We start from the raw sequence: 27,685 nt of genomic DNA on the forward strand, positions 1-27,685 counted from the left end.
GATGATATGCGACTATTTCTAACTCATGTACAACCAATAATTGGACTTCCCTGATAGCTCAGATGGTAAAGAATCTGCCTGCAATGTGGGAAACCTGGGTTCGATCCCTGGGTTGGGAAGATACCCTGGAGAAGGGAATGGCAACCCACTCCAGTATTCTTGCCTGGAGAATTCCATGGACAGAGGAGCCTGGAGGGCTACAGTCCACAGGGTCTCAGAGAATCAACACAACTGAGCGACTAACACACACAACCAATAATTACCCTTATACAGTGGATGTGACATGTGGACCACTGATTTCAGTCTTTACTACACTGTCTGCCCTCCTTATCTGTGGGTTCCTCATCTGTAGATCAGGGGCAATTATAAGGAATTTGAGCATCTGTGGATTTCGGTATTCACGAGGGAAGCCAGTTTGGTGATTTGTATGAAATCGCTTTTGAATTTTCTATATCCAGCAACTGTGAAGTCAGCTCTATTATTTATCATTGGGAGCAATTTTAGAAATACTGGCAAAATACACATAACAGAACTGACCACCTTAACCACCTTTAAGTGTACAGTTCACTAAAATTAGATATATTTACATTGCTCTGCAACCAATCTCCAGAACTCTTTTCATCTTGTATGACTGAAACTGTTCCCTGTTTAATGATAACTCCCAATTGCTCCTTCATCACAGCCCTGGTTAACTATACCATTCTACTTTTTAGATTCTTTGGCTGGTCTAATAATTATATTGACATGAGACAGATTAACAAATTTAGTTTGTTATATTTGGGAGCCCCATGAAAACCCTGAGGCTCAAGACAGCCAGACAGTTCTGGCTGATATATGCTACTTTGAGCTAAGGAGAAGAGGGTAGGGATCTGGGGCTTTGAGGGGAAGGAAGACAATGCAAGGAAGATGGGACGAGCAAATGCTTGGTGAACAAATGTGCAGACAAGTCTTTCTGAGATGAAAACTTATCTGGTGATAGCTCTCTTCCTATCAAAGACCTCCCCCATCTGAATTATCAATATTTCAATCAGTTAAGGGAGAGGCAAGGAGCTCCTCCTGAGTCTGCTGTGTCCAAACTGCCTTTAGCCCAGAATGCATGAGCCAAAGTGGCACATTTTGGGGAAATGGATTTTGATCCCCCTCACTTCTCTTCAAGCAAACTTTCCAATAACTGAAACATGTAAAAAATCCTATTTATGTTTGAAGAAACCAAAACTCAGAGATGCAGAACTTGCCCCATGTGTCCTTTTACCGCCTGCCCCTCATCACTCCATTGCTTCATGGAATTGGACTCCCATGGCCAAGGGAGGGATGGACATTCTAGAAGACTTTGTGTCTTTCTTTCTCAGCAGGTCTGAGCCTCCTCAGCTATGTTGAGGTTGCTGTGTCAGTATGTTCACCAATTTGGTGAGAAGTTGGTCCAAAGGCGGCTGCTGGAGCCCATAAAGGAGCCTGAGAGTCCCACAACTTATTTGAACATCCTAGACCTGGTCATCTTGGGTGTGGGCAGAAGCCTGGGAGCTGGCATGTACATTGTGACTGGTGCAGTGGCCAAGTACATCGCTGGACCAGCAATTCATCTCCTTCTTGGTGGCCGCCCTGTCTTCTCTGTTGTCTGGGCTCTGCTATGCTGAATTTGGGCCCGGGTACCACGCTCTGGTTCTGTGTATCTCTACAGCTACGTCACGATGGGACAACTGTATGCCTTCATCACTGGCTGGAACCGCATTCTGCCCTTATTTGTTGGTGAGAGGATGGGGAGTGGGAAAATGTGGGCTTAAGATCTGGAAATTGGAAGACAGGATTGGGGTCTTCACTCATTCATGAGAACTTAGTTATTGAACCTGCAGAGGTGAAATGTGTAATAATGGCAGGAAAACCCTACAATGTCATTCTACTGAGCTCTATCCTGTTTGCCTTAAATGATGGACCAAGAACCCAGAGGACAGGGAAATGTAGGGAGTTCCCTGGATAAGAGGGAGGCATATCCCCCAGTCTCATCCCCTCACCAGATTGAAATCTTTGGTCAGTTGTTATCTTTGTAGGATTTTCCTTTACCCCATGTTTGAATTTTCAACCCTCGTCTCGCAGTCCCTCTGTTCCTATTTCCTTGTGTTCTTTCCTCGCATAATATTTATTTCCTCCTAGCATATTGAGTAGTTGACCTATTTTGTGAATTATCTGGGCCTGCTCTTCTCACCCCAAGAAGAGAAATTCTTTGAGATTAAGTACTGGGTCTTTTTTTTTTTAAGATATCCCATGGTACTAGGTAGAGGATTACTTAATATTGTTAATGAATATTCCTTCTTCTTCCTCCATGCAGCCACTGCCTGTGTGGCTAAGGTCTGGAGCATCACCTTTGACAGCCTGATTGGGAATCACATCTCTCAGGCATTAGAGGGGACTTTCTCTCCGTATATGCCCTCTTTCCTGGCCACGTTTCCAGACTTTGTCGCTCTGGCCCTGGTGCTGGTGATGATTGGTGAGAAGGGGACAGAGATAGGATGAGAAGAGTGGGGTGTGGAGCAGAAGCTGGAGAGGGAAAGACTTGGGTGGCAGAATGTGGGGGGTTAGGACTTGAAGGAAAGGTGGCAGGAGAGGAGGACACACCCTGCTTCTATCCTTGGCAGCATTGACAATTCGGGCTGGGTCATTCTTGGTGTGGGGGGCTGTCCTATGTATTGTAGGTTTTGAAAAATCATTGTTGGACATTGAATAACATCCTTGGTAACCCCTGCCACCCAACCCCTTGGCAACTACTAGTCTGCTTTCTGTGTCTATGGATTTGATTATTCTGAATGCATCATATTCCATCTTTACCGCAGGAGTACTGGTTCCAACAGCTCGTGTGTCATCCCTGGTTATCAAAGTGTTCACAGGCATCAACATTTTTGTTCCAATCTTCACGATCATCTCTGGCTTCATTAAGGGAGACCTGCACAACTGGCAGCTCACAGAACAGGACTACAGACTGAACACATCCGGATCCAGTGACATCTATAGGACTGGAGGGTACTCTTGGCCATAGAAATGCATGTGGGTGGAAGTAAGGGTGGGTGGAGCTGAGAACATGATGGGGACTAAAGAAAGCTGGGCTTTTGGATCCAGATAATAGGGATCCTGGAACCCAGGACTTGTGATTTTGAGGGAGGATCCGATAGAGATGGCTGGACTCACCTCACCCATGCTTCTTCCTCATTCCTTCTCTCATCATAGCTTGGGCCCTCTGGGTTCTGGAGGGTTTGTGCCCTTTGGCTTTGAAGGGATTCTTCAAGGAGCAGCTCTATGTTTCTACACATATTTTGGTTTTGAAGCCATTGTCACTACAGGTAACATGTTCATGGCATGTCCCGTCAGGGGTGTGGGCACAGTTTGGGCTGCCCCTGGGCATAGGAGTTGGTATAAGGTGAACCCAGATTTTGGAGGTGCAAAAGGAAAGAGGATTTTCTGATTTCATTCCAGTGTATTTTTCTGATCCAGTATTTCCTTCCATCCTGCAGGCAAAAAAGCCCAAAATCTTCAGTGTTCCATCCCCTTGAGCATGGTGATCTCCATCCTCATCTGCTTTTTGATGTATTTTGGTCTCTCAGCGGCACTCACCCTCATGGTGCCCTACTACCAGATTCATCATTACAGTCCTTTGCCACAGGCTTTTCTCCACGTTGGGTGGGACCCTGTCAGATACATCATGGCTATTGTTTTCTTATGTGCTCTTTTGTACAGGTCAGTGTCATGGTTTTCTCCCTATCAACTGTCAGATTCTTAGGCATCCTGTCCCTTGGCATTGAGACAAGAGAACAAGATGCATTATGACATGTAGACAGGGAAGAGATGCCTCACTCTGTCCTGATTCTCTACATCCTCATACATGTTCCCATTTTGCCTTCCAGCCTCCTGGGCGCCATGTTTGTCATGTCTCAGTTGATCTGTGAAATGGCGGCTGACAGGCTCCTTTTCTGGGACCTTGCCCAGATCCACGCCCGTACAGGCACCCCTGTCATGGCCATAATGGCTTCTGGAATTCTTGCAGGTAAGTAAACAAAGCCCACTCCTTCTTCAGTCAAATTTCTTAACTTGGATGTTTATACTGGTTTTCACTCCCTCCCCACCTTGTTTGTGCCCTCATTCTAGGGATCATGGCATTACTCTTCGACCTCCGTGATATCGTGGAACTCATGTTAACTGGGGTCCTGCTTGTTTATACCCTTGGGACATTTTCTGTTCTCATCCTCAGGTGAGAGTTCACTAAATATTGGCTGAGGGTCTTAGACTTGTGGGGATTGATAAGGAGGTAATTGTCTTCTAACTTCATGCTGCCTTATAATTGTCCTGCTGAGCTGAAGTCCAGAAAGATTTTAATTAGACTGCATAATGTTCCATGAGTAGGAGCTGCTATTAATATTGCCTTCATATCTTTTTTTTTTTCCCCCGTATCTTTAATTAAGGTACCAACCAGGTCAAAATTTTGTCAAGAATGAGAAAATAGAGGAAGAAACTGAGATGCAGACTGTAGTTGAAGGAAATCCTTTGGACTCTGTACCTGAAGCAGGAACCTCAAACATTCTAAAGAGTCTGTGGTTCCCTCCCAGCACCATCCCCACCCGGAAATCTGGCCAGATTGTCTATGGATGTGCCTTCCTGCTTGGTGAGCAGTGGGACTTCTCTTTGGTGATATTCTGAAATTGACAAGATAGGTTGGGAGCATATATTTTATCAGTTGAGGAATGTCAGCGATATGATGGCCCTTCCTGAGGTGTGCAGTTTCAGGAGGGATATGGTCCAAGCTCTTGATCTACTTGGCTTCTGGAGTTGAAACTGTTCTCCTCCACCTTAACCCCTGCAGTTCTCCTGCTGATCATCCTGAGCCTGATCCTGTACTGGTGGTCCAGCCAGGTGTTCTCTGGAGACCCCGTGCTCACAGCAGTGGCTGTGCTGCTGCTGCTGCTCATCACTGGGGTCACGGTCATCATCTGGAGGCAGCCCCAGGACCCCTCTCCTCTTCCGTTCAGGGTAGGTGACCTTATGTGTCCAAAGTGTCCACCTTGAGTGAATGAAGTCTCTGTGCTTTGAGGTCTAAACATCCTTTTCTGGACCAGAAAAGAAGGGGAATTTCTAAAACAAATGGATCTTTTGCTGATCCATGCTAAGTGTTTTAGATAATCAATCTGAGTAGGCACTGAACACACCACTGGAATCAGACTGGAATCTTCTCACCCATGTTGGGTAAAGGTCACATTTCAGACATCCGGGCTGTGTTCAGGGATGAACTAACTTTGCCCACAGGTCCCTGCTCTGCCTGTCCTCCCACTGGTGAGCATCTTTGTGAATGTTTACTTGATGACAAAGATAGATACTTGGACCTGGACCCAATTTGGCATCTCTAATGCCATTGGTAAGTGATTTTCTGGGATTAAAAACTACTATTGAGTGACTGAACCCAACCTTCTTCCTACTATGTCTGCCCCAGACTTTGTCAGAAGCCATAATAAGAGGCCTATTGGGCATTTGTAAGTGAGGAGAGTGCCTACTTTCCCTTCACATCATCTCATTTCCCTACTAGGATTTGTCATATACTTTGGATATGGGATCCGACACAGCTAAGAATAGGACTGTGATCAACAACCACCAGCCTCCATCTCCCAGACTCTTGATGAAGATATACCTAATGCTTATTCACAGTAGCCAAGACATGGAAACAACTTAAATGTCCATCAACAGAGGAATGGGTAAAGAAGATGTGGTACATATATACAATGGAATATTACTCAACCATGAAAAGGATGAAATAATGCCACTTGCAGCAACATGGATAGACCTAGAGATTGTCATACAGAGTGAAGTAAATCAGACAGAGAAAGACAAATATATGATATGATATTGCTTATATGCAGATCCTAAAAAAATGGTACAAATGAACTTATTTATAAAACAGAAATAGAGTCACAGATGTGGAAAACAAATTTATGGTTACTAGAGGTGGAAAGGGTGGAAGGATAAGCTAGGAGATTGGGATGGACATATACATACAATAGTACATGTACATACAAAAATAGATAATCAATAAGAACCTGTGCTCTACTGTAGAGCACAGGGCACTCTTGTCAATACTCTGTAATGGCCTAAATGGAAAAGAATCTTTAGAAAATGTGGATATATGTATATGTATAACTGATTCACTTTGCTGTACAGCAGAAACTAACACAACATTGTAAATCAACTATACTCCAATAAAAATTTTTTAAAAAATAAAAATGACCAAGCATGGCAAAAAGAAAGAAAATAGTCCTAGTGTTGAATCATCTTAACCATAGGACATAGAGGCTGTTTGGAATCTCTCCATGTACTGGAGGATCTTCTGGCTCAAGGGGCACTCTGAGACTCTATGGATTGTGAAGGTGAGATCCATTTAGAGCCCCAGCAGAGGACAAAATATCTTTAATATTGTATAACTTCAGGTAAACTTCTCAAAGCATAATATGCATACAAAAAGTGCAGACTTGTCCTCCCTCCTCCCGACCTTCTCCCCGGCCGGCTGCTCGGGAGGGAGGCAGAGATGGCAGATGAGATCGCCAAGGCTCAGGTCGCCCGGCCTGGCGGTGACACGATCTTCGGGAAGATCATTCGCAAGGAAATCCCAGCCAAAATCATTTATGAGGATGACCAGTGTCTTGCTTTCCATGACATTTCCCCTCAAGCACCAACACATTTTCTGGTGATACCCAAGAAACATATATCCCAGATTTCTGCAGCAGAAGATGATGATGAAAGTCTTCTTGGGCATTTGATGATTGTTGGCAAGAAATGTGCTGCTGATCTGGGCCTGAAGAAGGGCTATCGAATGGTGGTGAATGAAGGTTCAGATGGGGGCCAGTCTGTCTATCATGTTCATCTCCATGTTCTTGGAGGTCGGCAGATGAACTGGCCTCCTGGTTAAGCATGCTATAGAGATAATGTTGCCTTCTCTATGCAGTGATCAGGTTTGCAAGTTCTAATATGCTTAACAATTTTTTTTTTTTGCCTCTGTATGGAGATATTGAAAAAATAATTTAAAAAACCCATACATAATAAAAGACATTGTTGCATGGTCTGAAAAAAAAAAAAAGGCAGACTTCATTAAGGGTGCAGCATGGTGAATTTTCACAAAGACAGTACAACAATCTAACCAGCAACTAGAAGATGAAATAAAATATTAAACCTGCATATAAGGTTGATCATATCTTATGGCACATTTTCTTTATGCCTGCTTCCAGCAAGAACACAGAGACTGCCCCATATGAAGAAAACTCAGATAACTATTAATTCAGTTCAGTTCAGTTCAGTTGCTCAGTTGTGTCCAACTCTTTGCGACCCCATGAATCACAGCACGCCAGGCCTCCCTGTCCATCACCAACTCCTGGAGTCCACCCAAACCCATGTCCATCGAGTAGGTGATGCCATCCAACCATCTCATCCTCTGTCGTCCCCTTCTCCTCCTGCCCACAATCCCTCCCAGCATCAGGGTCTTTTCCAATGAGTCAACTCTTCACATGAGGTGGCCAAAGTATTGGAGTTTCAGCTTCAGCATCAGTCCTTCCAATGAACACCCAGGACTGATCTGCTTTAGGATGGACTGGTTGGATCTCCTTGCAGTCCAAGGGACTCTCAAGAGTCTTCTCCAACACCACAGTTCAAAATCATCAATTCTTCAGTGCTCAGCTTCTTCACAGTCCAACTCTCACATCCATACGTGACCACTGGAAAAACCATAGCCTTGACTAGATGGACCTTTGTTGGCAAAGTAATGTCTCTGCTTTTAAATATGCTATCTAGATTGGTCACAACTTTCCTTTCAAGGAGTAAGCATCTTTTAATTTCATGACTGTAATCACCATCTGCAGTGATTTTGGAGCTCACCCCCCCACCACCAAAAATAAAGTCTGACACTGCTTCCATTGTTTCTCCATCTATTTCCCATGAAGTGATGGGACCAGATACCATGATCTTAGTTTTCTGAATGTTGAGCTTTAAGCTGACTTTTTCACTCTCCTCCTTCACTTTCATCAAGAGGCTTTTTAGTTCCTCTTCACTTTCTTCCATAAGGGTGGTGTCATCTGCATATCTGAGATTATTGATATTCTCCTGGCATTCTTGATTCTGGCTTGTGCTTCTTCGAGCCCAGCGTCACACAAATAGGTTGGAAGTAAAAGCAAAGAGCAGATACCTTGTGCAAACAGTTACATAAAAAAGTAGGGTGGCTATATTACTGTCAAAGTAGACTTTGAGAAAGAATAATAAAAGATAAAGTGGATCCTTTCATCATGATGAAGAGAAATAATTATTTTTTTGTTTTTCTCTAGCTTTATTGAGACACAGTATAACATTGTGATAATTGTTCTTTACTTTTCTATTGCAGGCACTTAGAGTCACACAGTAGAGTTGATGAAGAAGAGTTCTTAATTGAAAAAGAAGAAAGCACTAACAAAATTCCTGCATTGTTAGAGGTGGGAAAAGGGGGTCATAGGTAATGACTGATTGATAAAGGACCATAATTGGGTGAAACAAAAAGAAAGTGAAACTAGAAAGACAAGATAAAAATTGTTGCTGCAGAACAGGATGCTTTAAACTGAGATTATGGATGTTCAAGACATTGGTAATAATGAAACATAGGACTGTCAAACAACTGAAGTAGAGTGAAGGAGGGATGGAAGTCAAGAAACTGAGTGCAAGTTATTAGATGAATTTAAAAGTAGATGGAGGAGGGGCTTCTCTGATGACTCAGTGGTAAAGAATCCACCTGCCAATGCAGGAGACAGGGGTTCAATGCCTACTCCTCGAAGATCCCACATGCCATGGAATAGCTAAGCCCCTGGATCACAGCTCTTGAGCCTGTCCTCTGGAGTTGCAGCTACTGGAGCTCGAGTGCCCTACAGTCCATGCTCCGCAACAAGAGAAGCCACCACAGTAAGAAGCCCATGCACTGCAACAAATACCAAGTGCACCCAAAAATAAATAAACAAAGAAATAGCATTTCTAGGGAAAAAGGTTCCGCTGTTAAAAAATAAATCAATAAAATAAGTGCATCTGATTGATTTAGGAAGTCTGTATATAGCCAAAGTAAAAGATTTTTCTTTTTGGCCTCAGGACATGTGGGATCGTAGTATCTGACCAGGGATGGAACTTGTGCCCCCGCAGTGGAAGCATGTAGTTTTAACCACTAGACCACCAGTGAAGTCCCAAGCCAAAGTAAATTTTTGCTTCCCTTATCATTGAACTTCTTTGGCAATCAGTTTAGGGTAGCCAGACAAAATGCAGGGTGGCAAGGTAAATTTGAGCTTCCAATAGACAATGAAGAAGCTTTAGTTGTTTATTAAATATAGATGTGTCATATAATTTAGGATAAATTTGTGGGGGATATAATTGTGCCTAGTGTAGTGAAGTATTCATCCTTACCTCCTGTTTCTCTTCTCTGCCTCTGTACTCATTTCTCCCAGCAAACAGAGCTGCTTGAATACGAGGACTAAGTCGCATTCCACTTCTTCATCCTCTTCCATCCCTTTGGGCAAGTCTGGACACATTTGCGATGCTTGTTATTAACAAATGCTTTCATTGATAGGATTAGCATCAGAGATTTTAAACTTGTCTTCTCTTGATTCAGGCACAGCTAGGCTTGGGGTCCCCCACACTGGAGTGTGTCAGGTCACATGCAGACTGTGGGAGTCAAGTCACAGATGAGGACTGGGAGGGAGCAGGGTTAAGTGGGGTCCTGAGTCTCACAGCCTGTACTTCTCAGGGTCCTTGATGATCAAATGAATTCAAGTGTCCTCAGAAATAATCAATAAGGAATCTGTAATAGGAATAGGAAAGAGTTTTATCTGAGCCAAACTGAGGACTATAGGAAGGGAGACAGTGTCCCTATAGCTCTGGGAAACCTCTCACTGAAGCCCAGTTTCCAGCATCATCTTATACCTCATCCAAACAAAGCGCACACATCAACATGATAGGGTACATTCCTTCAAGGTTTCAAAAGAGACAGACTTAGTACATAGACAGCAATGCAATAGCACCCCAGTGTCTGGGAAAGAAACTTGATCTCCCAGGGATTGTTAACATGGACATAATGAGAAGGGAGTTATTCATCCTTATCTTCAACACAGACGCCCTTTACCTCAGTGGTTAGAGCAGATGAGCTGCGAGGGTTGGGCAGGCTGTCTTAGTTCACACACAGTTCAGGCTGAACCATGGATGAGTCAAAATGACTTCCCCATTCCTCAATATGTGAACATTTTCTCCATCACGGGCATATAAATATCTTAGAACCATATGATCTAGCAATTCTACTTCTGAGAGTATTCCAAAAGAATTGAAAGCACACTCTGAAAGAGACAGTTGTAAACTCCTGTTCACAGCAGCATTATTCACAGCAACTAAAGCATGAAAGCAAGCCAAATGCCCATTGACCAAGAAAGGGTAAGTCAGATGTGGTATGCGCCAATAATAGAGTATCATTTATCATTACAAAGGAAGGGAATTCTAAACAGGCTACAACATGGAGGAAGCTTGTGGACATTTTACTAAGTGATATAAGCCTGACAGGAAACACTAGAAAATATTCTATGATTTCACTTAAGTAAATATTCAGTGATTCCCCTGGAGTGGTCAGTTTCACAGAGACAGAGAGCAGAAGGGTGATTGCCAGGAACTGTGAAAGAGAAAGAGGGAATTGTTGATGAATGGGTGCAGAGTTTAAGTTTTGCCAGATGAAAAAAATTCCTGGGGTTCGGTTGGACAAAATGTGAATGTACTTAACGTGATTGAACTGGACACTTAAAGATGGTTAAATGGTAAATTTTATTTTATGAATATTATACTGCAACAAAAATCATCTTGGAACTATTCCCTGAGGGTAACCACAGAAGAGTCAGGGCTGATAGCAACACTGCAGATGCTCCCCGCCCACCCAGCCCCATCTCCACCCCAACAACCCAGGGGTGAGGACTGTCTTCTGTGCTCAGGACTCCCCGCTTCAGTTCTTGGAGATGTCTCAGCTCCAGCCCCGCACGGCTTAACCTCAGCCTCCCTGACTGACCCAGTGCTCCAGGCTCTGCTCCAAGGATCCAGTAAGTCTCGGGTCACCCTCTTCTGTAGGAGACTGGGTGCTGAGTTCACATCCTCCCAAAGAGACCTCTGCAACCCCAGAGTGCAGGGGTCAGCCCAGCTCCAGCCTGAGGGTGGAGAGACCTGTTTTACAGATGAAAGCAGGAGCTGGGAGCTGGGAGTGTGTGTGAAGAAAAGGTGTATGGGGGGATGGGGGGTGAATGAACCAGTGTCCTGATGATCTAAGCCTATTTTTTTTTGACTTATGTACAAACCATATTAATAATTACCCTCATACAGTGAATGGACATGTAGACCCCTGATTTCAGTCTTCTATATACGGTCTGCCCTCCGTGTCTGAAGATACGGGGGCAACTGTAAGGAACTTGAGCTTCTGTGAATTTGGGTATTCATAAGGGGCAACTGTATGGTGATTTATAGTATATTACTTTTGGGTTTGCTATACCCAGCAACTCTGTGAAGCTGACTATATTATTCAGCATTGGTGGCAATTTTTAAAATGGTGGCAAAATACACATAACAGAGAATTTACCATCTTGACCATTTTTAAGTGTACAGTTCAGTAATGTTAGGTGTTATGTACATTGTAAGAGTTCCGATCTCCAGAACTTTTTTCATCGTGTAAAACTGAAACTGTCTCTATTTTATAATTACTCCTTATTTCTCCCCAGCCCCTGCTGAACCACCATTCTACTTCATTCTTTTTTTAAAATTTGTTTACATGGCTGCTTCAGGTCTTAGTTGCATCATGCGGGATCTTTTGCTGCGATGCACAGACTCTGTAGTTGTGTTCTGAGGGCTCCAGAGCACACAGGCTTCAGTAGTGTGGTCTGCAGGCTCAGCTGCCCCACAGCATGTGGGGTCATAGTTCCCAGACCGGGAATTGACCAGCCTCCTCCTCATTGCAAGGCCATCTTAACCACTGGACCGCCAGGCAAGTCCCCACCATTCTACTTTCCATCTCTATGATTTTGACTCCTCTCAGTACTTCATAGAAGTGGAATCATACAATATGTGTATTATGTCAATTAGCGTAATGTTTTCAAGTTTCCTCCACGTTGTAGCGTGTATCAGAAATGTCGGTGTTTTCAAGGCTGAATAGTATTTCATTGAATGTATAGACCTCATCACATTTATCCATTTTTTGAGGATGGACATCTGGGTTGCTTCCAACTTTCAGCTATTGTGAATAATGCTGCTATGAATATGGGTGTACAAATATCTCTTTGAGATCCTATTTTCAGTTCTTTTGGGTGTACACCCAGCAGTGGAATTGCTGGATCATGTGGTAATTCCATTTTTAGTTTTTTAGAGAACCTCACATTCCTACTCACAGTGCACAAGGGTTCGTCAGCAGCATTTGAGCAAGAAGGAAACACAGGTCCAGAGAAGTAAATGACTTGTTCAAAGGCACAGTAGTGTTCGAGGAGCCAAGATTCTAATCAGAGTGTCCTGGCTCTTTGAATGCTTGCTCTGAACCAAAATGCTAAACTTGGACTTCAGAGTATCAGGGGTGGAAGCCCCCTGATGGTGACTTGTGGTCACTGGGTCATCCTAGCCCTGCAGAGCAGTGTAGTGAGGGGACATTTCATGCCCCAAAGCAGCAGGAAACAGTCCTGTCATTTCTGATTCAGAATGAAGGTTAATCCCTCTTCCCTCCAGGCAGTTAGTTGGGAGGCCACTCTGCTGTGATGCTTTGACTGAGCTGGGCTGGAGTCTGTCCCTCCCTACAAATTCCACCTCCTTCTGCCCCAAAGCAGAGTCCCTATTCCATGTCACTCTGCAGGCAACAGAACAGGAAGCTACCAGGTTTCAGGATCTTCATCATGGAAGCATGTGGAGTCTGTGATTTCTGATCACCAAGCCCCTTAGTCACTTCATCCCTATCTAGGATGGAAGGAAATAATGATCATAACGGCAGTTTTCCCAGTGGTACAGAGAAAAGCAGGACAAAGATGGTATCTATCACGTGCAATACCAACAGGCTAATAAATAGCAGAGCTGGATTTGAAATGGCAGAACTGGTTGATTTTGCTTAAAACCAAGAAATCAGCATTCTTATCCACTCAGACCATACCTATTAAGCAGATACTGTGAGCCAGGCAGTGTGCCGGAAGGCTTTGCTTCTGTAGGGACAGAAATTTCCTTTTCTAAGCTCTTTGGCTGGTTTAATAATTAAACTGACATAAGACAGGCAAACAGGCACTTCCCTGGTGGTTCAGTGGCTAAGACTTCATGCTCCCATTGCAGGGGGCCTGGGTTCGATCCCTGGTTAGGGAACTAGACCCCGTATGCTGCAACTGAGTTCACCTGCCTCAACGAAAGATCTGTGTGCTACAACTAAGACCCAGTGCTGCCGAAAAAAAGACAGATTAGGAGATTCAATTTGCTTCATAGGGGAGCCCCATAAAAGCCTGAGACTCTAAGACACTCAAACAATTGAGGCTCATATCCCCCCCTGAGCTAAGGAGAAAGGAGTAGGACTCTGGGGCTTCAAATGGGAGGAAGAGAACCCACAGGAAGATGGGAAGAGAAAACACTTGGAAGACCCTTGTGAGTCGCTTGGATGGCAAGGAGATCAAACCAGTCAATCCTAAAGGAAACCCACTCTGAATATTCATTGAATATTCATCTGAATATTCATATTCAGCATCAGATGCTGAAGCTGAAGCTCCAATACTTTGGCCACCTGATGCAAAGAGCCAACTCACTGGAAAAGACCCTGATGCTGGGAAAGATTGAGGGCAGGAGGAGAAGGGGGTGACAGAGGATGAGATGGTTGGATAGCATCATCGACTCAATGATGTGAATTTGAGCAAACTCCGGGAGATAGTGAAGGACAGAAGAGTCGGGAATGCTGCAGTTCATGGGTCACAAAGAGTCAGACATGACTGAGTGACTTAACGACAACAAAAAAAGCACAAGTGCTTGGTAAACAAATGTTTGCCCCTCCAGGCAGATAATCCTTCTAGAAATGAAAAGTTGTCTTTGGTGATAGCTATCTTCCTGGTGTAGGTCTCTTGTGAAAGTTGCTCAGCTGTGTCTGACTTTGCGACCCCATGGACTATACAGTCCATGGAATTCTCCAGGCCAGAATACTGGAGTTAGTAGCCTTTCCCTTCTCCAGGGGATCTTCCCAACCCAGGGATCAAACCCAGGTCTCTCACATTGCAGGCGGACTCTTCACCAGCTAATTACCTTATTTTGAGCAGTTAAGGGAGAGGCAAGGAGCTTCTCCTGAGTCTGCTGGGTCTTCACTGCCTTCAGCTCAAAACAGTCAACCCGAAAAGGGGCATATTTGAGAAGATGTATTCTGCTCCCCATCACTTCTCTTTAAGCACTCTTTCTAGTGATTTTGAAACACGTTAAGAGGCTTCTTTGTGTTTGAAGAATCCACAGCTCAGAGATGGAGAACTTGCCCAATGTGTCCTTTTGCCACCTGCCCCTCGTCACTCCAATACTTCATGGAATTTAACTCCTAGGGTCAAGGACAGATAAACAATCTTGACAACTCTGTGTCTTGTTTTCTCAGCAGATTGTAGCCTCCTCAAGTACGTCTAGGATGCTGCGTCAGTATGTTCGCCAGTTTGGTCAGAAGCTGGTTCACAGGCGAGGGGAAGACACCATAAAGAAGTCTGACGGTCTCGTGGTTCATCTGAATGCCATAGAACTGGTGTTCCTGGGTGTGGGCAGGAACCTGGGAGCCGGCCTGTACATCGTGGTTGGTGCCGTGGCCAAGTACGTAGCTGGACCAGCGATTGTCGTCTGCTTCTTGGTGGCCGGCCTGTCTTCCCTGCTGTCCAGGCTCTGCTGTGTGGAGTTTGACGCCCGGGTCCCACGCTCCTCTTCTCCCTATGTCTGCAGCTACGTCACGATGGGGCAGCTCTGGGCCTTCGTCGTTGGCTGGAACATCATAGTGTTATTTTTATCTGGTGAGGTGATGGGACCAGGCAACAGGTGTGGGGGAAAGGTGTGGGGCTCAGGTCAGGAAACTGGGAGATGGGACTGCGGTCTTACTCGTGGGCACTTTGTTACCTGACTTGTGGGGGGAAGTGGGTAATAGTGGCTGGAAAACCCCACAACTTCATTCTATTCAGCTCTCTCCTGCTTTCCTTAAATAATTGGACTAAGAATGAGAAGGAAAGGAAACTGTAGGCATGGGTGGGAGGGAGGCGTGTCCCACAGGCTCATCACCTCATTATATTGAAGTCTTTGCTCAGCTGTTGCCTTCAGTGGTTTTTTTTGAAGGGGGGGTGTTGCCACTTGATTTAAAATTTCATCCCTCATCCTTTTAGCCCTCCTGGTCCAACTTCCCTGTTTTCTTTCCTTGTGAAACACTGATCTCCTCCTAATGTTAAATAATGAACATATTTTGTGAGTCATCCCAGTCTGCTCTCACCACCCCATGAAAAAAATCTTTGAGATTATGTATTTTGTCTATTTTTTCCTCCAAAATATGTCCTGTTGGCACATACTAGGTGTTCAATTTTGTCTGTGAATGTTTGTTCTTCTGCTGCTGCAGCCACTGCGTGTACAGCCAGGGCCTGGAGGTACGCCTTTGACAGCCTCATCGGGGACCGCATCTCTCAGGCATTGGAGGGAACTTTCCCTCTGCATGTGCCCTACTTACTGGCCACATATGCAGACTTTTTCACACTGGGCCTGGTGCTGCTGCTTGCAGGTGAGTCAGGGGTCAGATATAAGGTGGGATGAGGGGACTCCCCTGGTGGTCCAGTGGTTAAGAATCTGCCTTGCAATGTGGGGACACAGGTTCCATCCCTGGTCAGGGAGCTAAGATCTCATGTGCTGCAGAACAACTAAGCCCAAGTCCTTAGCCTGCACACTACACCTGGAGAATGTGTGTGTGTGTGTGTGTGTGTGTGTGTGTGTGTGTGTGTAGTTGCTCAGTCATGTCCGACCCTTTGGACTATAGCCCAGTAGACTCCTTTGTCCGTGGGATTCTCCAGGCAAGAACACTGGAGTGGGTTGCCATTTCCTTCTCTAGGGGATCTTCCTGACCCAGGGAGTGAACCCACGTCTCCTGTGTTTCCTGTGTTGCAAGGAGATTCTTTATCCACTGATTCCCAAACTTTGCTGTTTGGGTCACAACAAAAGATCCCACAGCTAAGACCCAACTCAGCCAAGTTACTAACTAAATAAAACACTTTTTAAACAAAGATGGGCTGAGTAGGGTGTGGGGGGGGGAGCTGAGGTTGGAAAGACTTGGGGACGGGGACTAGGGCTGGAAAGGATGGCCTGTGCTATGAGAGACAGGAAGGCAAGACCTGGACGGTCATTTCCCACTCTTGGCCCTCTTGACAATTCCAGCCAGTTCATTCCTTGGTAGGGGGGCTGTTCTCTGCATTTCAGGATGTTTTAAAAAATCACTGTTGGATGCTGAGTAGCATCCCTGGCCATTGCTCACTAGATACCAGGGAAACCCACTCCCCAGATTCTGACAATTGGAATGTCTCCAGACCGTGCCAAATGTTTGGGGAATAAAATTTAATCCCAGGTGAAAATCATTTACTTAGACTGACATATTTTCATCTTGGTACTGAGACCAAAGATTTTTTTTTTTTATTTCACAGGAAATTCACAAAGCATAAATTTATCATTTTGCTATTTTCCCCAGCTTTACTGAGATATAACAGATATACAGCACAATAGGTTTGAGGTGAGCAATGTGATTTTTTCTTTTTTTTGGCTGTACCAGATCTTTGTTGCTGCTCAAAGGTTTTCTCTAGTTGCAGATAGCATGGGTTACTCTTTGTTTCGATACACAGGTTTCTTTTTGCGGGGCTTCTCATGTTGCAGAGCACAGGCTCTAGAACTCTGTCTCAGTAGTTACAGCACATGGGCTTCTTTTTCTTTGGCACCTGGAATGTGTCTGGACCAAGGATGGAAATCTTGTCCCCTGCATTGCCTGGCAGACTCCCAACCACTGGACCACCAGAGAAATCCCACAGTGATGATCTGATAGGCTGCCTATTGTGAGATGATCGCCACAATAAGAAATGAACTATTAGGGCCTCCCTGGTGGTCCAGTGGCCAAGACTCCTTGCTCCCAGTGCAGGGGACCAAGGTTCTCCCCCTGGTCAGGGAACTAAGATCCTACTGATGCAACTAAGAGTTCACACGCCACAACTGAAGATTCTGTTATGCCACAGTGAAGACTCAGCACAGCCAAATATAAATAAAATGAAAAAAATTTAAATTATAAGAAAAGAAATGAACTATCTTATGGGGACAGTTCAGGGGTGCTAGTACATTCACAATGTTGTCCAGCCATCACCTGCATCGAGCTTCAAACATGTTCATCTCCCCTAAAAGACACCCTGTACCCACTGAGCAGTCACGGTCCATCCACCCCACCCCACACCCCAGCCCCTGAGGCTGCTTTCCGTCTCTGTGGACTTAGTTACTGTGCATGTCTCATATTCCCTCTCTCCTCCAGTACTACTCGCTCTGGGCGTTCCTGAGTCAGCCTGGGTTTACAGAGTGTTCACAGGCATCAACATTTTGGTTCTCAGCTTCATCATCGTCTCTGGCTTCATTAAGGGAGACCTGCACAACTGGAAGCTCACAGAACAGGACTACGAATTGGCCACAGCTGTATTCACTCATAGGTTAGGAGCGTACCCTTGGTCATATTAATGTGTGTGTGTGTGTGTTGGGGGGGTGGAATCAGAGCTGAGAATTTTGTGGGGACTAAAGAGACCCAGGCTGGTGGATCCAGATGGTGGGTTTCCAGAGTTTGTGGTATTGAGGGAAGAGTCCAGAAGTGATGGCTGAACCCACCTCACCCACGTTCTTTCTTGCTCCTTCTCCCACCATAGCTTGGGCCCTCCAGGCGCTGGAGGGTTTGTGCCTTTTGACTTTGAGGGGGTTCTCCGAGGAGCAGCCACGTGTTTCTACGCGTTTGTCGGTTTTGCTGCCATTACCACCACAGGTAACATGGTCACCGTGTGTCCCATCGGGGGTTTGGACAGAGTTTGGGCTGCCCTTGGGCACAGAATTTGGGAGAAGGTTAGCCTGCTTTTGGAGGACCAAGAAGGAAGGCAATTCTGTGCTTTCACCCAGGGTGTTTTCCTGACCTGCTGCTTCTACCCCTTTTGCAGAGAGAGGAGACCTAAAGCCTCAGCGGTCCATCTCCCTGATCTCACTCCTGATGTGCTTTTTGGCCTATTTTGGTGTCTCAGCGGCACTCACCCTCATGGTACCCTACTACCAGATTCATCACCACAGCCCCTTGCCCGAGGCTTTTCTCCATGTAGGCTGGGGCCCTGCCAGATACGTCGTGGCTGTTGGCATTCTCTGTGCTCTCACGTCCAGGTCAGTGTCACTGGTTTCTCTCCGTCCACTGTCAGATGCTCATGCACCCCAGCCCGTGGGACTGAGAGACAAGAGGGAAAGGCATCTTGCTCCCTGTAGACCAGGGAGCGGATGCCCTGGTCTCTCCTGCTTCTCTGTCCTCACACGTGTCTCCACTTTCTCTCCAGCCTCCTGGGTGACATGTTCCCCATGTCTCGGTTAATCCGTGCAATGGCAGAGGATGGGCTCCTTTTCCGGGGACTTGCCCGACTCTATGGTCACACAAAAATCCCCATTATGGCCATCATGTCTTCTGGAAGCCTTGCAGGTGAATAAACAAAGCTCACTCCTTCCTTGATCCATTTCCCTTATGTGCAGATGCAGTGGTTTCTCAATCGCAGCCCCTCTGTTTTTGTTCCCCCATTCTAGCGATCACGGCATTACTCTTTGAGTTCAGTGACATTGTAAACCTCATGGCAGTTGCGTCCCTGCTCGCTTACTCCATGGTGTGTTTCTCGGTCCTTGTTCTCAGGTGAGACCCCCTACACCTTGATCAGGGGGCTTGGGGTCATGGGGATGATGGGGAGGTCATCCTGGTCTGTGTCATGCTGCCTTCTGATTGTTCAAGAGAGGAAAGAAGTGGAATAGACAACCTGATGTTGTGTGAATGGGGGCTGCTGTTAATACCGCCTTTAAACCTCTAATTCAGGTACCAGCTGGATCAGAATTTATGTAAGAATGAGGAAACAGAAGAAGAACCTGAGATGGAGCCTGTACTTGAAAGAGGTCCTTTGGACTCTGAACCTGAAGAAGGAACCGCAAACGTTCTAAAGAGCCTGTGGTTCCCTACGAGCACCATCCCCACCCAGAAATCTGGCCAGATTGTCTATGGATGTGCCTTCCTGCTTGGTGAGCAGTGGGGTTTCCCTTTGCTCATGTTCTGAAATTGACTGGATGGAGTGAGAGTGTGTATCTTGTCAGTTGAGGAGTTTGGGAGATAGGATGGCCCTTCCTGATGTTGGTGGTTTCAGGGAGGGGTGTGACCCGAGGTCCTGACGTCTGTCTTCTGGGTCCAGCCTGTTCTCCTCCACCTTGACCCTTGCAGTTCTCCTGCTGACCATCCTGAGCCTGATCCTGGCCCAGTGGCCCAGACGTGTGTTCTCTGGAGACCCCGGGCTCACAGCAGTGACTGTGCTGCTGCTGCTGCTCATCACTGGGGTCACGGTCATCATCTGGAGGCAGCCCCAGGACCCCTCTCCTCTTATGTTCAGGGTAGGTGACCTATGTGTTCAAAGTGTCCACCTTGAGAGAAGCAGGTCTGTGTGCTTTAGGTCTAAACATCCTTCGCTGGACCAGGGAAGAAGGGGAGTTGCTGAAACCAATGGACTCTTCCCTGATCCACACTCAGTGCTTTAGAAACCAGGCTCAATAGGCACCGAACACACAGCCTGAATTGGGCAGAACTTGTCCCGCCCTCGTGGGGAACGGTCTCCCTTTCAGATGTCTGGGCTGTGTTCAGGGATGAACTGACTCTGCCCACAGGTCCCTGCTCTGCCTGTCCTCCCACTGGTGAGCATCTTCGTGAACATTTACCTGATGATGCAGATGAGCACTTGGACCTGGACCCTCTTTGGTATCTGGAATGCCGTTGGTGAGTGACTGTCTGGGGTGAAGAGGCTTCTTGAGTGACTGAACCCAATCCTCTTCTAACCACCTCCCCCCTAAACTGTGTCAGATGCCATAATAGGAAGCTTTCTGGGCATTCATAAGTGAGGAGAGCCCCTGTTTTTCTTCTTACTGTCTCATTTCCCTACTAGGATTGCCATATACTTTGGATATGGGATCCGACACAGCTTGGAGGAGAACAATGAGCCACAGCCACCAGCCTCCACCTCCTAGGCTCCGGACTAAAACACCCTAGTGACGAAGCATCTTAACCACAGGAAATAGATGCTGTGTGGAGCCCCCCATGCCCTGGAGGTATCTGCTGGTTCAAGGTGCACTTTGAGCCTCGATGGACTGTGAAGGTGGAAAGCATTTAGTATTTAGTATAAATATTTAGTATTTATTGCCAGTGGACAAAATGACTTTGCTATTGTATAATTTTTAAGCAAACGTTTTAAAGCTTAATATGCCTACAGAAGATTGCATGCCTCATAAGTGTGTAGTAAGATGAATCTTCACAAAGAAAGTACTATGATGTAACTGGCAACTAGAGGAAGAAATAAAATATTAGCTGACACATAAGAAGCACCTTCTTGTACTTATTTCCAATAAGAACTAGAGATTGCCACATGGGAAGGAAACTCAGGTAACTGTGTATTATGTCAAGAGTTATACTTTAGGGGCTTTCCTGATGGTCCAGTGGTCAAGACCCTGGGCTCCCAATGCAGGGGGCATGATTTCGAGCCCTAGTCTGGGAACTAAGATTCCACATGCCACAAATAAGACCCAGCACAGCCAAATAAAGAAGCAAGTAAGATTTTTAAAAAGAGTTACATGTAAATATTAGCCCATGAATAGGCTAGAAATAAAAGAAAGGGAACAGATATTTTGTGCAAATACTAACAATAGAAACTCGGGTGGCTATATTGCTATCAGAAAAATTAGATTTTAATCAAAAGAATAGCAATAGATAAAGTTGATCATTTCATAATGATAAAGAGAAATGATCATTTTGGTATTTTCTCCCAACCTTGTTGAGACACAGTGTAACATAGTGTAAATGGTTGATCTTCTTTACATTTCTATCCCAGAGTCCTTGAGTCACACAGTAGTGTTGATGAAGAAAACGTCTTAATTGGAAAAGAAAACTTTCTGCATTGTCAGAAGTGGGGGGAAGGGGTCATATGTAATGGTTGGTTGATAAATGGTTCCAGTGGGGTTGAACTAAAACCTAGAAAGTAAAACTAGAAAGACAGGACAGAAAGTTGCTGCTGCAGAACAGAATGCTTGAAACTGAGATTACTGTCATGCAAGAAGTTGGTATTAATGGAGCAGAGGATTGTTTGTGGGAACAACTAAAGTAGAGTGAAGGAGGAATGGAGGTCAAGAAATCAAGTACAAGTTATTAGATGAATTTAAACAAAGATGGAGGAGAATGAATAGAATTAGGAAAATCACTACCTTGCAAGTTCTATTGAAATTACTGACTTAGGAAGCAATGAATGGAGAATGAGACTGTCAGGTGAAACTTTGATGGAAAAGTTGATATCACCTGATTGTGTTGACCCTTTACTGATGTGGGAAAACCAGATATCATGTGATGCCCAATGTACTGTGATAGGCAATCCAGAACACTTCCCATACAATAGTCCTGATGAAAAGTTGACTCAGAATTAATCAAGTCTCTACATCAATTGCTTTCCAGGTGGCCCAGTGGTAAAGAATCTGCCTGCAATGCAGAAGACACAGTTTTGATTCCTGAATCAGGAAGATTCTCTGGAGGAGGAAATGGCAACCCACTCCAGTATTCTTGCCTGGAGAATCCCATGGACAGAGGAGCCTGGTGGGCTACAGGCCATGGGGTTGCAAAGAGTTGGACACAACTGAGTGACTAAGCATGCGTGCCTGCACCCTGGATCACCTAGGAGCTCAGAGCAGACATTAGGGATAAATTCACATTTCAGCTGAAAACCTGGTCACCCAGGGACTTCCTCATTGCAAGGGAGCACAGGTTGAATCCCTGGTTGGGGAACCCACATGCCTCACAGCCAGCGCCTCCCCCACCAAAAGAAAATCAGCCAAACCAGAATGTGGGTAATTCTCTAGGACAGAAAATGATGCACTTTCTGTAACAATTAAATAGTATGACCCAATGCAGAGAGTTCATACAGGCATGTGAAAGTGTTAGTCTCTCAGTTGTGTCCGACTCTTTGTGGCCCCATGGACTGTAGCCCACCAGGCTCCTCTGTCCATGGGATTCTCCAGGCAAGAATAGTGGAGTGGATTGCCATGCCCTCCTCCAGGGGATCCTTTTGACCCAGGGATCAAACCTGTCCTCCTGCATTGGAAGTGGATAATTTACTGTCTGAGATACCAGGAAAGTCTTGGAGATATTACTGATTTGGTTCTACAGAGTTGACATAAAAGAAAGTCACAAATTTTTTTTTTTTTAAGTATCCCAGTGCACATAAAGGTTATGCTTATACTACACTGCAGTCTAGTCAGTGTGCTTAGAATTCTGTCTGAAAAACCCCAATATACCTACTGTAAGCCACTCCTTTGCCCATTTCTGTTTGCTCATCCCTGTTTTCCTTAGACCTTAATCGTAAAGATGAGATCATTAGGCAACATTTAACTTTCTGCTTTTCTAATTACGCACAACACCTCACCTAACCTGCTAATTCCTGGATTATAAGGAGTAAGAATGAAGAATTAAGTAGTTTAAGAATGACTGACTCTCTACCCCTAGGTTCCCCTTAGTAAATTTTCAGGTGGACCACAAGGGGAAGAGAACCTCCAGTTTCAGGTGGATCTCCCAAGTCAGATAGTGTCCCAGGGAAGACCGGGAGAAGTCAGCAGGCTTGTAGCAATGGAGAAATGAGAGGGAATTTGACCTCCTGCCTAAAGGATTAACTGAGGCATTTAATCATCTTCCCTTTAAAGATTCCCTTGTGCCTCAGCTGGTAAAGAATCTGCCTGCAGTGTGGGAGACCTGGGTTCCATCCTTCTGGGTTGGGAAGATCCCCTGGAGAAGGGAAAGGCTACCCACTGCAGTATTCTGGCCTGGAGAATTCCATGGACTGTATAGTTCATGGGGTCGCAAAGAGTCAGACACGACTGAGAGACTTTCACTTACAGATTGTCATGGCTGCACAGAACCGGCATGGACACAGATCCACCTTCTCCTGAGACAGCTGGCTTTTCTGGAATAAAGCATCTTTTTTCTCTGCAGAAGCTTGTTCCTTGCTTTATTGTCTATTGAGTGGCGAGTGGCTGAACTAGAAATCAGTTACAAATCTAACTGCTGGGCTAGAATAGCCAATGAATCAATGCTGGTCACCATGTTTCTGAGTTAACACACCCAGGGTGAGTCCTCTATCTTCACGCACAATGATTAAACGTGGCAATTTATAGTTAGGATGGCCTACTGCTAGAGCCTGGGCTACTGCAGATATTGAAGCATCGATAGCCTGTTTTCCTTCTCTCATTCATTCAGTTGGGTCTGGTTGGGTAGAATTTAGTAGCACATAGAGAGGGTGGGCAATGCAGGGATATCTCAGTACTCATTCTCTCCATATCTGGTTAGACTTAGAAATCCCCCGAGTGATCGGGGACTGAGAAAGCCAGGGTTCCCTTAATTCTTTCAGAATCAATCAGCATTCTTCCTTAGATATGAAATAGCCTGAATATTTCACAACTGATGAGCAGAACTGCAGTTTGTCTGTGGAGGCATTGTCTCTTAGACGCTTATTGTTGTAATGGATAATGTCTAAACTCTCCACAACAGCTTAAGACACTTTATTCCACCTTGCATTGTTGGCTCTAAGAAAATTTGCAGTATTGTAAGTCAACTATAACTCAATTAAAAAAAAAGTTTTTGTAAGAGTCAATCACTACATTTAATTCAGTTTTGATGGTCTGTGCCCAGTGTTTTGGCTTTGCAGGTGGCTCAAGTGGCTAAGAAGTCGCCTGCTGATTCAGGAAACGCAAGAGACATGGACTTGATCCCTGGGTTGGGAAAGATCCCTTTGAGTAAAAAAATGGCAACCCATTCCACTGTTCTTACCTGAGAAGTCCCATGGACAGAGGAGCCTGGTGGGCTACAGTCCATGGAGTCTCAAAGACTCAGACATGACTGAACACACACACACATGCCCAGTGTTTTAGCATGAGAGTCCCTTGATGCAGACCAGAATCTAGTCAACCCTTCACCAGTACCTCTGTCCCCTTACCACTCCACTTCCTGCTCTGACATTTTCCTTCCTCAAGAGAAAAGCTCATGACTGCTTACATTATTTCCCTTCCCTGCCATGGTGCTCAGCTCTCCCAACAAACAGAACTCCTTGAAGAAGTGGACGAGAGGACACCTTCCCTTTATCCTCTTTATCCTTTTGTGCAAGGCTGGATGCAGGTGTGATGCTTGTTAAATGCTTTTGTTGCTTGAATTAACAGCAGAGATTTTAAGCCCCCATGTTCTGGTTGGCACACAGCTGAACTTGGGAGTTCCCCCACACTGGAGTCTCTCAGGTCATGTGCAGAATGTGAGAGGCTGAGTTGTGTAAAAGGAATGGGAAGGAGGAGGGTTGAGTGTGGTCCCCGGGTTAACAGCCCCTACTTCTCAGGATCCTTGATGATCAAATGAATTCATGTCCACAGAAATAAGCAATAAACAATCTACAATAAGAATAGGAAAGAGGGCCTCCATTGTTCAGGATCTAGGACACCATGAGGGGTGACAGAGGCCGAGGTCATGGCGGGTGCTTTGGTTCCAGAGGAGGCCCAGAAGGAGGGTTCAGGCCCTTTGTGCCACATATTCCGTTTGACTTCTATTTGTGTGAAATGGCTTTTCCCCGGGTCAAGCCAGCACCTGATGAAACTTCCTTCAGTGAGGCCTTGTTGAAGAGGAATCAGGACCTTGCTCCTAATTCTGCTGAACAGGCCTCTATCCTTTCCCTGGTGACAAAAATAAACAATGTGATTAACAATTTGATTGTGGCTCCAGGGACATTTGAAGTGCAAATTGAAGAAGTCCGACAAGTCGGATCATATAAAAAGGGAACGATGACTACAGGACACAATGTGGCTGACCTGGTGGTAATCCTAAAGATTTTGCCAACATTGGAAGCTGCACTAGGAAACAAGGTCGTGGAGAGCCTAAGAGCACAGGATCCTTCTGAAGTTTTGACCATGCTGACCAATGAAACTGGCTTTGAAATCAGCTCTTCTGATGCTACAGTGAAGATTCTCATTACAACAGTGCCACCAAACCTCTGAAAACTGGACCCAGAACTCCACTTGGATATCAAGGTGTTACAGAGTGCCTTAGCAGCCATCCGACATGCCCACTGGTTTGAGGAAAATGCTTCTCAGTCCACAGTTAAAGTTCTCATCAGACTGCAGAAGGACCTGAGGATGCGTTTTCCTGGCTTTGAGCCCCTCACTCCTTGGATACTTGACCTACTTGGACACTATGCTGTGATGAACAATCCCACCAGACAGCCTGTGGCCCTAAATGTGGCATACAGACGATGCCTGCAGATTCTGGCTGCAGGACTGTTCCTGCCAGGGTCGGTGGGTATCACAGACCCCTGTGAGAGGGGCAAGTTCAGAGTACACACAGTCATGACTGTCGAACAGCAGGATATGGTCTGCTACACAGCTCAGACTCTGGTCCGAATCCTCTCACATGGTGGCTTTACGAAGATCCTCGGCCAGGAGGGTGATGCCAGCTATCTTGCTTCTGAAATATCTACCTGGGATGGAGTGATAGTGACACCTTCAGAAAAGGCTTATGAGAAGCCACCAGAGAAGGAGGAAGGAGAGGAAGAGGAGGAGAAAACAGAAGAGCCACCTCAAGGGGAGGAAGAGGAAAGCATGGAGACTCAGCAGTGACCTCCTTATCTCTTCACCGCCCCCTTTCTTACCCAGGGGGAAGACTGGAGCCTAAGCTGACTGCTACTGGGCTTTGTGTGGTGGCATTTCTGAGGAAGTAAGGGAGACAGGAAGGAAGATTTTTAAAGAAAGACTTAGAAGGAAGTGTCATTCCACTGGGTTCTGAAACTATCTTAGTAATCGGAAATCTCCCGTTTATGAGCTGTGCCATTCATCTACAGTGAAGCAAGATACCAACTTTTCTTCCTAATATTCTAGAATCCCCAGCTCCTGAAACCTCTCTCAGCCAGTACTTTGTTGTTGAAATGTTGTGAACTGTTAGTGTTTGGATTTTTTTTTCTAAGAAAAAAGATTAAAGTACTTCCTAGTAGGGAAAAAAAAAAAAAAAGAATAGGAAAGAGTTTTCTTTGAGTCAAATTGAGGACTATTGTAAGGGAGACAGTGTCCCTATGGCTCTGAGGAACTGCTCTGCTGAAGGGTAGTGTCCAGCATCATCTTACACCTCATCCAAACAAAGAACTCACAACATGATGGGGTGCATTTCTTCAAGGTTTCAAAAGAGAGAGACTTAATTTCACAATTTGTATGGAAATACAAAAAACCTCGAATAGCAAAAGTAATCCTGAGAAAGAAGAATGGAACTGGAGGAATCAATCTGCCTGACTTCAGACTCTACTACAAAGCCACAGTCATCAAGACAGTATGGTACTGGCACAAAGACAGAAATATAGATCAATGGAACAGAATAGAAAGCCCAGAGATAAATCCACGAACCTATGGTCACCTTATCTTCGACAAAGGAGGCAAGGATATACAATGGAAAAAAGATAACCTCTTTAACAAGTGGTGCTGGGAAAACTGGTCAACCACCTGTAAAAGAATGAAACTAGAACACTTTCTAACACCATACACAAAAATAAACTCAAAATGGATTAAAGATCTCAATGTAAGACCAGAAACTATAAAACTCCTAGAGGAGAACATAGGCAAAACACTCTCCGACATAAATCACAGCAGGATCCTCTATGACCCACATCCCAGAATTTCAGAAATAAAAGCAAAAATAAACAAATGGGACCTAATGAAACTTAAAAGCTTTTGCACAACAAAGGAAACTATAAGCAAGGTGAAAAGACAGCCCTCAGATTGGGAGAAAATAATAGCAAACGAAGCAACAGACAAAGGATTAATCTCAAAAATATACAAGCAACTCCTCCAGCTCAACTCCAGAAAAATAAATGACCCAATCAAAAAATGGGCCAAAGAACTCAACAGACATTTCTCCAAGGAAGACATACAGATGGCTAACAAACACATGAAAAGATGCTCAACATCACTCATTATCAGAGAAATGCAAATCAAAACCACAATGAGGTACCATTATACGCCAGTCAGGATGGCTGCTATCCAAAAGTCTACAAGCAATAAATGCTGGAGAGGGTGTGGAGAAAAGGGAACCCTCTTACACTGTTGGTGGGAATGCAAATTAGTACAGCCACTATGGAAAACAGTGTGGAGATTTCTTAAAAAGCTGGAAATAGAACTGCCATATGACCCAGCAATCCCACTTCTGGGCATACACACCAAGGAAACCAGATCTGAAAGAGACACGTGCACCCCAATGTTCATCGCAGCACTGTTTATAATAGCCAGGACATGGAAGCAACCCAGATGCCCATCAGCAGATGAATGGATGAGGAAGCTGTGGTACATATACACC

The 27,685-nt window shown here is 45.1% G+C and overlaps 3 protein-coding genes and 1 pseudogene across 3 annotated transcripts; all 4 read left to right on the top strand.

The window, feature by feature from the left end:
- Positions 1–1,370: 1,370 nt before the first annotated feature.
- On the top strand, positions 1,371–5,601 carry LOC110125173 (cationic amino acid transporter 3-like). Its single transcript, XM_020874067.2, is given in 13 exon segments — positions 1,371–1,576; positions 1,578–1,639; positions 1,642–1,746; positions 2,324–2,482; positions 2,826–3,012; positions 3,217–3,329; positions 3,501–3,723; positions 3,891–4,030; positions 4,132–4,234; positions 4,446–4,645; positions 4,844–5,010; positions 5,284–5,392; positions 5,561–5,601. Coding segments are annotated over 13 exon segments (1,815 nt in total).
- A 937-nt stretch (positions 5,602–6,538) lies between these two features.
- Positions 6,539–7,102, top strand: LOC110125172 (adenosine 5'-monophosphoramidase HINT1). Its single transcript, XM_070463164.1, has one exon. It carries the CDS (start codon positions 6,554–6,556, stop codon positions 6,932–6,934), a length of 381 nt encoding a protein of 126 aa, XP_070319265.1. The 5' UTR covers positions 6,539–6,553; the 3' UTR covers positions 6,935–7,102.
- A 7,400-nt stretch (positions 7,103–14,502) lies between these two features.
- On the top strand, positions 14,503–20,440 carry LOC110123973 (cationic amino acid transporter 3-like). Its single transcript, XM_070463160.1, is given in 12 exon segments — positions 14,503–15,026; positions 15,617–15,775; positions 17,552–17,723; positions 17,934–18,046; positions 18,216–18,429; positions 18,597–18,736; positions 18,838–18,940; positions 19,118–19,317; positions 19,514–19,680; positions 19,951–20,063; positions 20,226–20,286; positions 20,289–20,440. Coding segments are annotated over 12 exon segments (1,869 nt in total). The 5' UTR covers positions 14,503–14,656; the 3' UTR covers positions 20,346–20,440.
- Positions 20,441–24,775: 4,335 nt separating this feature from the next.
- LOC110123976 (interleukin enhancer-binding factor 2 pseudogene) lies at positions 24,776–25,965 on the top strand (annotated as a pseudogene).
- Positions 25,966–27,685: the final 1,720 nt, after the last annotated feature.

This window comes from Odocoileus virginianus, unplaced genomic scaffold (assembly GCF_023699985.2).
Source record: "Odocoileus virginianus isolate 20LAN1187 ecotype Illinois unplaced genomic scaffold, Ovbor_1.2 Unplaced_Scaffold_36, whole genome shotgun sequence".
Classification (NCBI taxonomy): domain Eukaryota; kingdom Metazoa; phylum Chordata; class Mammalia; order Artiodactyla; family Cervidae; genus Odocoileus; species Odocoileus virginianus.

Coding starts and splice junctions, on each gene's coding strand:
- LOC110125172 (XM_070463164.1), top strand. CDS start 6,554: ATGGCAGATGAGATCGCCAAGGCTCAGGTCGCCCGGCCTGGCGGTGAC.